The sequence below is a fragment of the Girardinichthys multiradiatus genome, unplaced genomic scaffold (assembly GCF_021462225.1).
Source record: "Girardinichthys multiradiatus isolate DD_20200921_A unplaced genomic scaffold, DD_fGirMul_XY1 scaffold_30, whole genome shotgun sequence".
NCBI lineage: Eukaryota > Metazoa > Chordata > Actinopteri > Cyprinodontiformes > Goodeidae > Girardinichthys > Girardinichthys multiradiatus.
Genome location: NW_025917683.1, coordinates 88143 through 103675, shown reverse-complemented (window position 1 = coordinate 103675; position 15533 = coordinate 88143). Strand labels below are relative to the sequence as shown.

Genomic DNA, 15533 nt, shown 5'->3' with positions numbered 1-15533 from the left:
CCAGAACCTCCAGAATCCAGCTGTGTGCCTATGAGGAGTGACCGGTCCAAAAGTAGACTTCCAGAATTCAGTAAAGAACCTGGACCTTCAGACCCAGAGTAAGAACCCAGTTTCTAACTGATTCATGTGACTCCACACAGATATAATATATAGAATATTAACTGGTTGATGTTCAACATATAATAATAATAATAATAATAATAATAATAATAATAATAATAATTCATATAAATAGGATCTAATCAGCTACATAAAACTGACATGACCCTGTTGTCCTGCAGGTGTTGGTTTGGGTCATGTGATCCACACCAGTAGAATCCAGTAGAACCCAGTCTTTAAGATAATGTTCAGTTTGATCCAACAGATCAGTTTGAATGTTTCACTCTGGAACTTTAAACCTTCTGCTTCTCTGTGTTCAGATCTTCTTCTGTGGTTTTTATCACAGTTTCTCACTGATTAATGTGATCTGAATAACAACATGTTTGTGTTTCAGAGATCAGAACCACAGACAGAAAGCAGAACCTCCAGGATCCAGCTGTCCGTCTATGAAGAGTGACTGGTCTAAACATAAACCTCCAGACTTCAGTGAGGAACCTGGACCTTCAGACCCAGAGTAAGAATCCAGTTTCTAACTGATGGATGTGACTCTGCAGAGACCAACCAGGGTTTAAACTTTGATTTCTGGTTAAAACTGATGCAGGGAGACAAAAACATGATTTAAATAACTTTAGTTCTTTGGTTCTGACCTAAATTGGGCTTTGAGAGAACAGAACAAACTGTGGAGGAAAAACTAAATAGTTTCCTTTGTGTCTTTATGAAGCTGTAGCAGGTTCCAGGTTCCACAGAGGTCTGGTGTCTGTGGGAGTGGGAACAACAACAAACTGTTATGTTGGGACATTTCTAGAAGCATGAGCACTTCCTGCTCCCTCCATCACATTCAACCAATCACAGCGCTCATTTCACAGACATCAACCAGCTGCAGATAGAAGGTCAAAGGTCAGATTGGAGACAAAACTCAAGTCCTACAATCTCCAAAAGGGTCAGATATTAAATTCCAGAAAACATCATAATGTCAGAGAGGCTGAATTCACTAAATAAACTTCAACTTTCATCGACATTAATCATCCACCATGAATAACTAAGAAAGAAAACTGCATTGATTTACCAATAAACTTAGAAACAAACGGCTGATTTAAATTTATTAGAGCTGCACAATAATCACAATATTTATTGTTAATGTAATATCAGTGGATTCAACCTGGTTGTCATGAGGAGCTGCTTGGACTGCAATAAATGTTAATTATTAAAGTAAAATACATTCAGGCTCTCTGTACCTGTAGTATATCAAGTGTCTTTTGTTTAATGCAGAATAAAAATTGTCGTAGTGAGGGTTTCTTTATTTTTTTTAACTCTGAGAGTGACACAACTACGTAGACAGGAAAAAAGTTTATTTTTCTGATAAAGTAAGCTGGCAGGGTATTAGCCCGGGCTGGATCCGCCTTGGAATCTGGATGTTCAATGAGGAGGAGAAGAGTTGGGTTATTGAGGTTCCAGGAGAATGGAGATCGATTTCAGCGAAAGGATTGAGTCGAACTTACTGTTGGAGGGGTGGTGAGTTTGCTTGGGAGAGGTAAGTCTTTCCACAGTGACAGAGACCAGCAGCGAGCGTGGAGGCGAGACACTGTTGATCTCTTGTTCCTTCTTAGTGCTTTTAGAGTCGGGGCGTCTTTGTTTGAGCGTGAGATGCTGGAGGGTGGACAAGCAGGTGAACAGGAGAGCAAAAATGTGTACTCAGAGCGGTTGGGCTGGAGACAGGAACGATAGGGAGACTTAGGACGGAATCGGCTGCGTCTTGTTTCAGAGTCCGACTTGAACAGGACAAGGAACAAGAGCCAGGGGTATCCAGGAGTGTAGTCTGAAGAAACGGGGGAGAAAAGCAATGAGAGCAGGATTTAACAGGCTGGCAGAGAGTTGCATACCACGGTCAGCTTACCACGCTGATGAAGCTATTAGCTGATGCCTCCCTCCAGGTTCCAGCTCCTTAAGTAGCCCTGGTGATTTGACTCTGATCCACCACACCTGTGAGACAACACCTGCTAGTGACACCCTTTGGCAGAGGGAAAACACCAGTAAACACACACACACAAACTGCACACTGACACTGTGGATATGACAAAAATGTGTTAGAAGGTAAAGTGGTGGTAAGGTGGTTGAGTCATTAAGAAACTACAACTAAGTTGTTTCTTTGCCAAACAGAAACTTTTTAAATAAAACCTTGTTGAGATGAAAATAATGAATTAACTTTTGTTCCAGTAGCTGGAAAGACTCATTATCTGAAGTCCATGTTTGCTATGAACCCAGTTCAGAAAGACATTAATACTGTTTAGATGTTTATTTATTTACTGCAAGTCGTCATGGCAACATTATCACATATCTCATGTTTTCCAATCATCATGGAGCCCTAAAATCTTTGCAGTTCATGTTTTATTGGGGGGCTGGTGGCTCAGTTGGTAGAGTAGATGCACCATGGGCCGAGGCCCTGGTCCTTGATCCGATTGTCCTGGGTTTGATTCCGGGTCTCTGTCCATTTACTGCATATCTTCTCCAGCTCTCTCCACCATCATACCTGTTAAATATCGGCTATTAGTGCCAAAAACATCTTCAAATAAATATTTTACTAACAAACAGTTAATTCCAGTCTAACACTTGAATAACATTTTATTTATAGAATGATGATTTAGACAGTTTGGTAACCATTGCTGTCCTTGGTACCGGTTCTAAACTCAAATCTGTTCTGTAAATTCATCAGTAAATCCAGATATTTTCAGATGCAAAAATGCAAAGGTCCTTTAAAACTTTTTTGCACAATAATATTAAACTGAAGAGAGCAGTTATTTAAATTATCTAAATTATTTGACTTTTAACATCTTGACCCATTCAGATAAAATGGAGAAAAGCCAACTTTCATCAACATTTTTAGCTTCTATTTAGACCAACCAAACAGGCTGACCCCTCCTTGAACCACTACCATAACGTGGTGGAGGGGTTTGAGTGCTCGAATGATGCTAGAGGCTATGTTGTTTGTGGCTTAAATGCCCCTGGTAGGGTCTCCCTTGGCAAACTGGCTCTAGATGACGGGTCAGACAAAGAGCGGTTCAATAACCCCTCATGATGACTAGTAAACCGAGGCACGTGATGTCACCCGGTACGTGATGTCACCCTGGAGCCAGGCCTGGGGTTGGGACTCATCGGAGAGTGCCTGGTGGCTGGGTTGCTCCTCGCGGGACCCGGCCGGGCCAAGTCCGAATGAGAGAGGCGAAGCCATCCCCCAGTGGGCCCACCTCCTGCAGGGGGAACCGTGAGGGACGGTGCAAAGAGAATTGGGCGGTGGACGAAGATGGAGACCTCGGCGGCCCGATCCCCGGATGCTTAGGCTGGCTCTAGGGATGTGGAATGTCACTTTGCTGGGGGGGAAGGAGCCTGAGCTTGTGCGGGAGGTGGCGGGCTGGGGTGGGTTTGCTTGTTGCCCCCCAGCTCAGCTGTCTCGTGTTGGGGTTTACCCAAGCGGATGAGAGGGTCGCATCCCTGTGCCTTCAGGTTGGGGACAGGTCTCTGACTGTCATTTTGGCCTACGGGCAAAGCGGTAGTGCGGAGTACCCGGCCTTCTTGGCGTCCCTGTCCGGGGTGCTGGATAGTGCCCCTCCCGGGGACTCCATTATTCTGCTGGGGGACTTCAACGTCCACGTGGGAAACGACAGTGACATCTGGAGAGGCGTGATCGGGAGGAATGGCCTCCCTGATCTGAATCTGAGTGGTGTTTTGTTATTGAACTTCTTTGCTAGTCACGGATTGTCCATAATGAACACCATGTTCAAACATAAGGGTGTCCATCAGTGCACTTGGCACCAGGACACCCTAGGCAGGAGGTCAATGATTGACTTTGTTGTCGTATTATCAGACCTTCGGCCGCCTGTTTTGGACACTCGGGTGAAGAGAGGGGCTGAGCTGTCCACTGATCACCACCTGGTGGTGAGTTGGGTCCGCTGGAGGAGGAGAAAGACGGACAGACTTGGCAGGCCCAAGTGCATAGTAAGGGGCTGCTGGGAACGTCTGGCGGAGCCCTTGGCCAGGGATGTATTCAACTCCCACCTCCGGGAGAGCTTTGACCAGATTCCGGGGGATGTTGGAGACATAGAGTCCGAGTGGACCATGTTCTCCGCATCTATTGTCGATGCTGCTGCCCGTAGCTGCGGCCGTAAGGTCTGCGGTGCCTGTCGCGGCGGCAATCCCTGAACCCGGTGGTGGACACCGGCAGTAAGGGACGCTGTCAAGCTGATGAAGGAGTCCTATCGGCTGTGGTTGGCTTGTGGGACTCCTGAGGTGGCTGACTGGTACCGTTAGGCCAAGCGTGCTGCGGCCCGGGCTGTGGCAGAGGCAGAAACTCGGGCCTGGGAGGAGTTCGATGAGGCCATGGAGAAGGACTACCGGTTGGCCTCGAAGCGATTCTGGCAATCCGTCCGGTGCCTCAGGAGGGGGAAGCAGTGCTTCGCCAACACTGTTTACAGTGGGGGTGGGAGGCTGCTGACCTCGACTGGGGACATTATCGAGCGGTGGAAGGAATACTTTGAGGATCTCCTCAATCCTGCCATCACGCATTCCCTGGTGGAAACAGAAGCTGGGGACTCGGGGTTGGACTCTTTCATCACCCAGGATGAAGTCACCGAGGTGGTTAAAAAGCTCAGCGGTGGCAGTGCTTTGGGGGTGGAGGAGATCCGCCCTGAGTACTTGAACTCTCTGGATGTTGTGGGGCTGTCATGGTTGACACGCCTCTTCAACAATACGTGGCGGTCGGGACTGGCAGACTGGGGTGGTGGTCCCCCTTCATTAGAAGGGTGACCGGAGGGTGTGTTCCAACTACAGGGGGATCACACTCCTCAGCCTCCCTGGTAAGGCCTACGCCAGGGTATTGGAGTGGAGAGTCTGGCCGATAGTCGAACCCCGGCTTCAGGAGGAGCAGTGTGGTTTTCGTCCCGGCCGTGGAACACTGGACCAGCTCTAAACCCTCTAAAAGGTACTCGAGGGTTCATGGGAGTTTGCCCAACCGGTTCACATGTGTTTTGTGGACCCGGAGAAAGCATTCGACTGTGTCCCTCGTGATGCCCTGTGGGGGGTGCTCCAGGAGTATGGAATCGGGGGCCCTTTATTAGGGGCCATCCGGTCTCTGTACAAGAGGAGCAGGAGTTTGGTTTGCATTGCCGGCACTAAGTCAGACCTGTTCCTGGTGCATGTTGGACTCCGGCAAGGCTGCCCTTTTTCACCGGTCCTGTTCAAAGCTTTTATGGACAGGATTTCTAGGCGCAGCCAAGGGACAGAGGGGGTCTGGTTTGGGGACCACAGGTTTTCGTCTCTTCTTTTTGCAGATGACGTGGTCCTGCTGGCCCCTTCTAGCCAAGACCTACAGCATGCGCTGGGGCAGTTCGCAGCCGAGTGTGAAGCAGCTGGGATGAGGATCAGCTCCTCCAAGTCCGAGGCCATGGTTCTCGACTGGAAAAGGGTGGCTTGTCCTCTTCAGGTGGGAGGGGAGTTCCTGCCTCAAGTGGAGGAGTTCAAGTATCTCGGGGTATTGTTCACGAGTGAGGGAAGAATGGAGCGGGAAATGGACAGACGGATTGGTGCGACTGCCGCAGTAATGGGGGCGCTGTGCCGGTCCGTTGTTGTGATGATTTACTGGTCGGTCTACGTTCCTACCCTCACCTATGGCCATGAACTTTGGGTCATGACCGAACGAACGAGATCCCGGATACAAGCGGCTGAAATGAGCTTCGTCCGTAGGGTGGCCGGGCACTCCCTTAGAGATAGGGTGAGGAGCTCGGCCATCTGGGAGGGGCTCAAAGTAGAGCCGCTGCTCCTCCACATTGAGAGGAGCCAGCTGAGGTGGTGGACGCCTTCCTTGGGAGGTGTTCCAGGCACGTCCCACCGGGAGGAGGCCCAGGACACGCTGGAGGGACTATGTCTCTCAGCTGGCCTGGGAACGCCTTGGGCTCCCCCCGGAGTAGCTGGTGGAGGTATCTGGGGAGAGGGATGTCTGGGCGTCTCTGCTGAGTCTGCTGTGACCGGGTCCCGGATAAAGCGGAAGACAACGAGTACGAGTAAAAACGGGCTGAATAGAACCTGATTTTAAATTTCTTTGTTGATAAAGAAACCCAGAAACCGGCGAGATGAACAGAACAAGGTATAAATCCGAACAAAGTGCATAAAAGGAACCAGAACACCTGAATAAAACAGGAACTGGAGTCAGTAAAGATGGACTGTAACTAAAGACTACAACTGCAAACAATATATCAGAACAATAAAACTACAGAGTGACACAAAGCCAAAGTCCAAAGCATCATCATGACGTCAGATTCAGTTGATCGAACTTTATACGACAAATAAAAGACCAGAACTTTAATGAACTTGTTGTTAGAACTTCTAACAGGTCCAAATAATGTTCTGTCACAGTAAACAGCTCTTTATAAAGTGCTGAGATTAATGCAAACTGAGGCTGAGTCTTGTTTACTGGTGTTAAACCATTAAAGAAGGATCCAACTTTCTACTCTGGAATCTAGATTTGAGTCAGTTTTTGGTCTCTTTAAGCCTCTGTTGGAAGCAGTTTTCTACTCTGACAGAATAATGATTATTGTTCCTGAAGATGTTTCAAATGAACAAATACAACAAAAGAAGATCAGTCATGATAGCAAATATAATACAATGAAATAATTCAAACCAGAATTTTCTGAGGTTCTGTTATGACCCTGCTTCTGGTCCTTTGTTTGTGGTGGACCTTCATGAACATCTTCAGCTTCAGTAGGACAGCCCCACCCTGATGTTAGTGAACTATTTCAGTGATGAAGACATGTCTTTACAGATGGAAGAAGAGGAGCAGCCCCCAGTGTGGAGAAATACCCAGAACAGGAGCTGGACTGCTGACAGCCAATCAGAGCAGCTGTTCACCAGGTAAGACTAAACATCTCCAATCAGATCTTCCTTCTATCTTCTCTGATGAACCAGTTCCATGTCTTTAGTTATTTGGAAATTCCAGTTTTTAACGTATTTCTGTGATCAATTATTTCAACTAAATCTCTGTATTTCCAGCTGGTGTAAATGTAACGTCTGTGTTCGACCCAACAACCTATTGGGTTTGCTTAGAAGTGGTTCTGTTTTCAGAACCTTTGTGCTAAATGCATTAAAACTGAACATCTCCTTAAAGCTGGTGGTCATTTTGATGCATGAAAACAAAAAGGTGGAAAAATCAACCTGCTGCTCTGCTGCTTTCACAAAAAGAGGAAGGAAAGTCTGAGAGACAGAAACCTTTATTCACTCTGACAATATATCACATTTTACAGTATATATATATCTGTTTATACAACATGGAATCATTCTAAAAATCTGTTGTTTATTCTTAAGGTCCAAATCAAAGCATCAAATTCAGTCTTTGAGTGAGAAATGCCATTTTAAATGTGAACACTACCTGATACAACGAGCTGTTTCTCCTGCAGATTAGAGCGTTTCCTCTAGATTTCCTTCATTAATGCTGGAAAATGCTGGGAGAAAACATGTTTCTTCCTCTCTGCCTCTTCTGGAGCTGCTGTGTTTGTGACAGAAGGTCAGATATAAATAGTAAAATGAGGACAATGGTGACATGATGCAAAGAGTTGATGTTGCTGAAAGCTGCTGCATTTAATGGACTTGTTTCTGTCAGCATTTATTCATCTGATCTACTTTATGAATCAGATACTGACAGTGAACAGATACTGGCCACCAAACAGAGGCAGAAATATGCTGTCTTACAGTTTAACAAGGTTCTGGTTCTGAGGATGGATCATATTGTTTAGCATCACATAATGTGAAGTTAGAGATTGTTGGTTACGTACTGTAACCCCAGATTCTATGAGTATAGGCACAGCCCTTTAAGGCTATCGCTAGTGGGTTTATCCCTTCGCGCGCAGCGCAGCACTGAAAACTTTAGTCCACGCCCACCTGCTGTGTGGGCCCCACCCTGGTCCATATAAATTATGGTGAGACCGGACAAACGGTTCCCAAAAAAGCTTTTTTCTTCAGCCATACAGGGACCAGTAAGGCCCAGAGCTTAAAGGGCTGCGCCTATACTCATAAAATCTGGGGTTACAGTACGTAACCAACGTTCTATTTCGTATAGGCCTCGCCCTTTAAGGCTATCGCTAGTCGGTTAAAGGCGAAGCAGGATGTAGTCTATGCCTCACTGGGTCCATCCAGACCACAACCTGAAGCATCTGCTCGCGTGAGTGAAACCAAACTCAGCCTTCTGAATGCGTAATTACGACTCCAAGTGGCCTGCGCAATACAATGAACAGAGAAGAATATCTCTGGTCAGGGAAAGGCTGAGATACAGAACTGCTACTGTAAATAGGAAAACGAAGGTTACGAACTGTAACAGTGTAACAATGAACAGAGCAGGTCAAACATCTCCAGGAGGGAACGTGGAGACAGATCAGCAACTGGATCATGCGTAATGATGCAGCAGAACAACCTCGTGTGCCACATACAACACAAAAGAGGAGGATAACCTCTGTTCACACGGAGGCTTAATAAATTACAGCCGCAGTGACAATAATAGCAGAAGTCACAAACCGTGGCTGATAATAAATATTATGGCACCCTGCGTCTGCATGCAGGAAGGGTGACTCAATAATAAATACAACGAAATAACAGTCATTCTGTCAGAACCCTGAGAACAGAATGAGTCATGGAGAAACCTGACACATCTCACAGGTAGAAACGAATAAATGAGCATGGAGATGACCATGAGCCTGCTGTGCAGATGTCCTCCACTGTCATTCCTCTATGCAGAGCCATGGAGGATGAAATCCCCCTGATTGAATGAGCTCTGAGATTCTCTGGAGGATCCAATCCAGAGGAAGTATAAGCCTGTGAAATAACCTCACACAGCCAATGTGAGAGGCGCTGGACAGATAGAAGACGTCCTGCAGAGTTTTCTCTGTAATGCACGAACAGATGCTGGGAGCTGCGCAGTGCAGCCGTGCGCGCTACATAACATTAAAACGCACGCACGGGACAGAGGAGATGAGAGGTGGCCTCCTCTTCGGAGTTATGAGGAGGATAAAAACCATCCAGAGTTATCACTCTCGATTTGAACGAACTCGTGATGCTTTTAGGTGTAAAAGCAGGGTTAGGACGCAGCACAGCTGAGCTGCTGTCGGCTCGTATTCTGAAACATGAAGGAGCGACAAAGAGCGCAGATAAATTGCTCATTCTCTTCGCAGATGTCAGAGCTAACAGCAGGGCTGTTTTAAAAGACAGACATTTAAGTGGAGCCTGATCTAAGGGCTCAAATGGGACTTTAACCAGTGCGCGCAGGACGAGCGCTAAATCCCACTGAGGGACTAGGGGGCGTGACACGGGTCTGTGTCTACGTACACCCCGCAGAAAACGCTTCATCAGCGGATGGTTAAAAACCGTTCTGTCACCAAAACCCTCATGACAGGAGGAAATACCTGCAGCATAAGTTTTAATGGTGCTGAAAGCTAAATTTCTGTTCATCAGCTGCTGAAGGAATGACAGCACGCAGCCTAATGGACATGAAAAGGGCCCCACGTCTTTCTCTGCGCACCAGCGCTGAAAAGCTGCCCACTTTGATGCGTATGACGCTGTGGTAGAGGCAGCTCGTGCGCCCTGAATCATGCGCATCACATCGTGCGGGTGACCCAGCTTCTCTAAGCGCTCCCAAGACGCTGACCTAACTCTAACCTCCCGCCTGGAGGAGTTCATTCTTTCTCCACGGCAGCTGCCACGGGCAACCTGACACCAGCTGGTGGAGGCTCAGAAACCATGGTGCGCTTTTGCACTCGGGGGCTACGAGAATCACTGAGAGCTCCTCCTCTCGGACTTGATCCAGGAGCCGCGGGATCAGCAGAACCGGAGGAAAAGCGTAAAGGAGCGTTTTCGGCCACGGGCTTTGAGCAAAGGCATCCACTCCTAACGGTGGATCCTACCGTGGGCTCAGTGAAAACCAAAACTGGCATTGTGCGTTCTCCCGTGTGAACAATCAGCTCGGGGTTGAGACTCCAGTCCCCGGGACGAGGACCACCTCTGGACATGATGTCCGCCCCTCCGTTCAGGACACCGGGGATGTACACTGCTCTGATGGAGAGCAGGTTCATGCGTGCCCAGCACAGCAGCCGCCTGGAAATGTTTAGCAGCTGAGCCGAGCACACACCTCCCTGCCGATTTATGTAGGCTGCTGCCACTCTGTTGTCTGTGTGGATCAGAACATGCTGATCCCGCAGCAGAGGAGCAAAGTGCTGTGTCACCTTTCACACGGTGAGAAGCTCCAGCACGTTTAAGTGGAGAGACATGTGGTCTGGCCACTGTGCTCCCACCGCCTGAGACTGACACATTCCTCCCCATCCCGACAGGGATGCGTCTGTGAACACTGAGACGTGTGATGCAGGTCTGCTGAGGGGAACTCCCTCTGACAGGATGCGGGGATTTCCCCAATGGGCCAGGTCGGGTCCCACTGAAGGAGGGACTGAGATCATCCACCTGTTCTGACGCACAGGATCTATGCGCAGGGGGATGAACCATCTCTGAAGACGTCTCATATGAAGCAGACCCAGAGGAACAACTGCGTGAGCCGCTGACATCATTCCCAGTAATCGCATGATTGACAGAGCTGTCACTACGCTGTGAGGTTTGACATGGAGGAGAAGCGCCGACAGCGCGTCTGTTCTCGGCTAAGAGAGCTGGGCTCTCATTGTGGCTGAGTTTAACTCCACCCCCAGACAAACAATCATCCGGGATGGGAAAACAGAACTTTTTTCCCAGTTTATGGAAAACCTCAGGACTGTCAGATGTGCGGCCAGTGCCTTTGTCTGTACCACCACTTCCTCTCTGGACTGAGCCAGCAAAAGCAGGTCGTCCAGATAAAAGAGGATCCTCATCCCTGCCGAGCGCAGCGGCTGCAACACCGTCTCCACACATTTGGAGAACGTGCGTGGGGCGAGAGAGTAACCGAATAGCAGGCGGTTGTATTGATATGAGATCCCCTGATAAGCGAAATGCAGATATTTGCGGTGTTTCAGGATGATGGGGATGTGAAAATAAGCATCCTTCAGATCTATGGAGGTGAACCAGTCGTTCTGGCAAACTTTCTCCATCACCTGTCTGACTGTCAGCATGTGGAAACATCTATCCACGATCCCTTTGTTGAACAGGGACAGATCGAGAATTAGTCTCATTCCTCCTGTTTTCTTGGGAACCAGAAAATATCGAGAATAAAACCCTGAGTTTTCCTCCCCGCGAGGAACCCTGGAAATTACGTTTTTTATCAGGAGTTCTTGCAGTTCTGACATAAGAGTGGAGCTCTGCTCCGGGGAGGACAGGACTGTCTCCAAAATCCCTCTGAACGGTGGGGGGTGTAACCTCTGCTGATCAGTCTGTCTGTCCACCTGTCCAGGGAACATATGCGCCGCCACTCTGAGTGATGCTCTGAGAGCGGGCGCGCATTTATCTGTGGTGCCATGGTGCTCATGGATACGAGCCAGGCTAGAGCCCCTACCACCGTTACCCGAGTCGGATTCTGACCGCAAGTAACCCATGGGGGGCTCGGATCGAAAGGGCTGTAAGCCAGTCTCACCAGGGGGATATTCACCCAAGCTCGCAGCTTGGTGTTGAACGGGGACATCACTGGTGTGCCGCTTCGTAGGGAGCTGCTGTTGTGCATCATCTGTGATCTCACCCGCTGACAGCTGGGGAGGACAAGAGGGAGAAGGCAGCGAGCGCGGCTCTACTGTAGCAGCATAGGATGCTCTCGTGGAGTCATGCTTTGAAACTGTGACATCGCGGGTCCTCTTAAACGGCCGTTTAAAAGGGGCCGTCTCATTTGGAGTGGAGGATGTGCGTGAGGACAGCACAGCCGGCATAAACCGGAAACTTGCTCTTAGGGAAAATTCCGTGTTTTATTTAACAATCAGCAGGTTTACACACATCCCCCCACCAGTCATTTCTGAAATCTCCGCCGTGACTCCTGCGGAGGGTTGGACCAGGCGTACGCCAACTGCCGACCTCTGTGATGCTGCTGCGGCTGTGGCTGAGTTGAAGGAGCAGTGGGTGGAGGAACTCGGGGAGCCACGACAGCGGCCGTGGAGCATCTCTGCTGATGCCGCTGATCACGGGAGGAATGGATGCTGGAGCAACTAAGAGACCCTTGTCTCCTGACCCGTTCAAACTCCTCTTGAGAGGTCTGCATCTGCCCCAGCACAGACTGGAAATGAAGACCGAACAGCCCATCCGGACTGATCGGTCCCTCCAGTAACTCTCTTTTAAAATCATCGGGAATGGAGGAGAGCCAAAGCCACATCTGTCACTGTAGCAAGGTCTGCCAGGCAGCGATGCGGGAGGAGCACACAGCTGATGCCGCACAGAGGTTAAGGATGGTGTCCGCAAAGTTGCAGAATTCCTCTACATCTTCCAGTGGCAGGTCCATCTCCCGAGCCTTCATGGAAATGGAGTAGGCTAAGAAGGCGGTGTTGTTTGTCACCGCAGTGACCTGGGAGGCACACTGGTGGGAACGATCTGTCAGCCTGGCCATGATCTGAACACTGGGGGAGGGGGGTACAGGCCGTCGTCCAACACGCCGGGCCAACCTAACCCCAAAAACTGCCGACAGACTGGGTTCCAACGCAGGAACTGGAAGAAAACCTTGATCCGTCAGGGACTCCACCCTCGTGATGGGTGTGAAGGTGGAGACCGGTGCCTTCAGCTGAAGCGGCTCGGCCGCCGCTCCCGACAGGTAAGCAGTTACCGCAGGGGAACAGGACCAAACCGGATCTCGATGAATTGGATGACCTGGGGCAAATTTTCCCGCCAGGTCATCAGTCGGATGCTGGGCTAAAGGCGTGGGAACAGGGACACCTTTAGCATTAGCTACTTTAGCTATGATGTCCAGCAGCGCACTAACAAGTGCGCCCATTGCCGGTACTGGTGTGGTCGCCGACATCGGGAGGCTCTGAATATGGACTGATATTGCACCTGCCTCCGCGTCCTCCGTCCGGAGGAAGGGAGTGGAGATATCAGTCGCTGTCTCCGGGGAGGAATCGTCCGATTCCTGCCCAGCAGCAAAGATGCCCAATGCCTCATTGAGGGAGCATTGGTCCACTACGGGGAATTCCCCTTCTAGCGGGGAGAAAATGGCTAGCCGCCGTTGCAGGTAGACGCCTGCAGGAAGGGCAGATGGACTGCAGGGTCAGGGCCAGGTTCGCATGATTGGAACCGAGGCAGCCCTCGCCGATGGCATGCAGGTAGTAGCCCATAATGTAGCCGGTATTACAAGCCGGGCAAAGGCGGATATTGCCGACGCTAGCCATCATTCTTGTAGTATCAATGCTATTAAGCTGTTGCTGAAGAGAAAATCGGAACCGTATGTCTGGTCTCACCATAATTTATACGGACCGGGGTGGGGGCCACACAGTAGGTGGGCATGGACTAAAGTTTTCAGTGTTGCGCTGCACGCGAAGGGATAAACCCACTAGCGATAGCTTTAAAGGGCGAAGCCTATACAAAATAGAACTTATAATGATGACAGCTACTAATGTTAGAGATGGCTCTGTTCTGTCTATTCTTCTTTGTTTCAGCAGATGTTGGTCTGCAGGAGGTTCTAGAGGAACATAAGATCAGTCTGAGGAGGAGATGTGAATGGGTGACTGAGGGAAGTGATGAAACAGGAAGTCGAACCCTCCTCAACAGAATCTACACTGATCTCTACATCACAGAGGGACAGAGTGAAGAGGTTAATACCCAACATGAGGTGGAGCAGCTGGAAACAGCTTCCAAGAACCAGAACCTCCATGACTCTCCAATCAGGTGCCACGACATCTTTAAACCCTTACCTGACCAGCATGGAGCCATCAGAGTGGTTCTGACCAACGGCGTCGCTGGTGTTGGAAAAACCTTCTCAGTGCAGAAGTTCACTCTGGATTGGGCAGAGGGCTTGGAGAACCAAGATGTCAGTGTGGTGGTTCTGCTTTCGTTCAGGGAGCTGAACTTGATCAGAGAGGAGCAGCACAGTCTTCTCACGCTGCTCCATGTTTTCCATCCAACACTCCAGAAGCTCCCAGCAGAGAAGCTGGATGTCTGTAAACTTCTCTTCATCTTTGATGGCCTGGATGAAAGCAGACTTTCTCTGGACTTCAACGACAGTCTGCTTGTTTCTGATGTCACCCAGAAGTCATCAGTCAACGTTCTGCTGACAAACCTCATCAAGGGGAACCTGCTGCCCTCGGCTCTCGTCTGGATAACTTCCAGACCTGCAGCGGCCAATCAGATCCCTCCTTCATGTGTTGCCAGGGTAACAGAAGTACGAGGCTTCACTGATGCTCAGAAGGAGGAGTACTTCAGGAGGAGGTTCAGTGATGAAGAGCTGTCCAGCAGAATCATCTCCCACATCAAGACCTCCAGGAGCCTCCACATCATGTGTGGAATCCCAGTCTTCTGCTGGATCACTGCTACAGTTCTGGAGAACATGTTGACCACAGAGCACAGAGGAGAGCTGCCCAAGACCATGACTGACATGTACTCACACTTCCTGCTGGTCCAGACAAGGAGGAAGAAGAACAAGTACCATGAAGGACATGAGAGGAGTCCACGGGAGCTGATGGAGGCTGACAAGGAAATTCTTCTGAAGCTGGGGAGGCTGGCATTTGAACATCTGGAGAAAGGAAACATCATGTTCTACCAAGAAGACCTGGAGCAGTGTGGTCTTGGTGTCCCAGAGGCCTCGGTGTACTCAGGAGTTTGTACAGAGATCTTCAAAAGAGAGAGTGTGATCTTCCAGAAACCAGTCTACTGCTTTGTTCATCTGAGCATCCAGGAGTTTCTGGCTGCAGTCTACATGTTCCACTGTTTAACCAACAAGAACACAAAGGTGATGAAGAACTTCCTGGGACAGAAATACAGTGAAAGATCTCTGGAAGGCTTCATGAAGAGAATTATGGAGAAATCCCTCAGCAGTAAAAATGGTCACCTAGACCTGTTTGGCCGCTTCCTTCATGGACTCTCTGTGGAGTCCAACCAGAGACGCTTAGGAGGTCTGCTGGGTCAGACAGAGAACAGTCCAGAAACCATCCAGAGAGTCATCAACAATCTGAAGGAGATGAATACTGATTATATCTCTGCTGAGAGAAGCATCAACATCTTCCACTGTCTGATGGAGATGAAGGACCTCTCAGTTTTTCAGGAGATCCAACAGTTCCTGAAATCAAAGAAGGAGCTCTCAGTGTTCCAGTGCTCAGCTCTGGCCTACATGCTGCAGATGTCAGAAGAGGTTCTGGATGAGTTGGACCTGAAGAAGTACAACACAACAAAGGAGGGACGACTGAGACTGATTCCAGCTGTGAGGAACTGCAGAAAGGCTCGGTGAGTCCAGATGTCTTCATGGTGTGAATGCTGATTCAGCTCTATTGTCATCCTGGTTCTTCTTCATTATTCAAGTTGGTTCG

The 15533-nt window shown here is 49.2% G+C and overlaps 1 protein-coding gene across 2 annotated transcripts; it reads left to right on the top strand.

The window, feature by feature from the left end:
• Positions 1–505: 505 nt before the first annotated feature.
• LOC124865159 (NLR family CARD domain-containing protein 3-like) lies at positions 506–15454 on the top strand. 2 transcript variants are annotated; one of them, XM_047360125.1, is made up of 3 exons: positions 506–613; positions 6908–6996; positions 13674–15454. In XM_047360125.1, exons 1-3 carry the CDS (start codon positions 546–548, stop codon positions 15452–15454), a joined length of 1938 nt encoding a protein of 645 aa, XP_047216081.1. In that variant the 5' UTR covers positions 506–545. The 2 variants fall into 2 exon arrangements, with proteins under 2 accessions (XP_047216081.1, XP_047216080.1); XM_047360124.1 differs by having other exon boundaries at positions 13671–15454.
• The last annotated feature ends 79 nt before the right edge of the window (positions 15455–15533 follow it).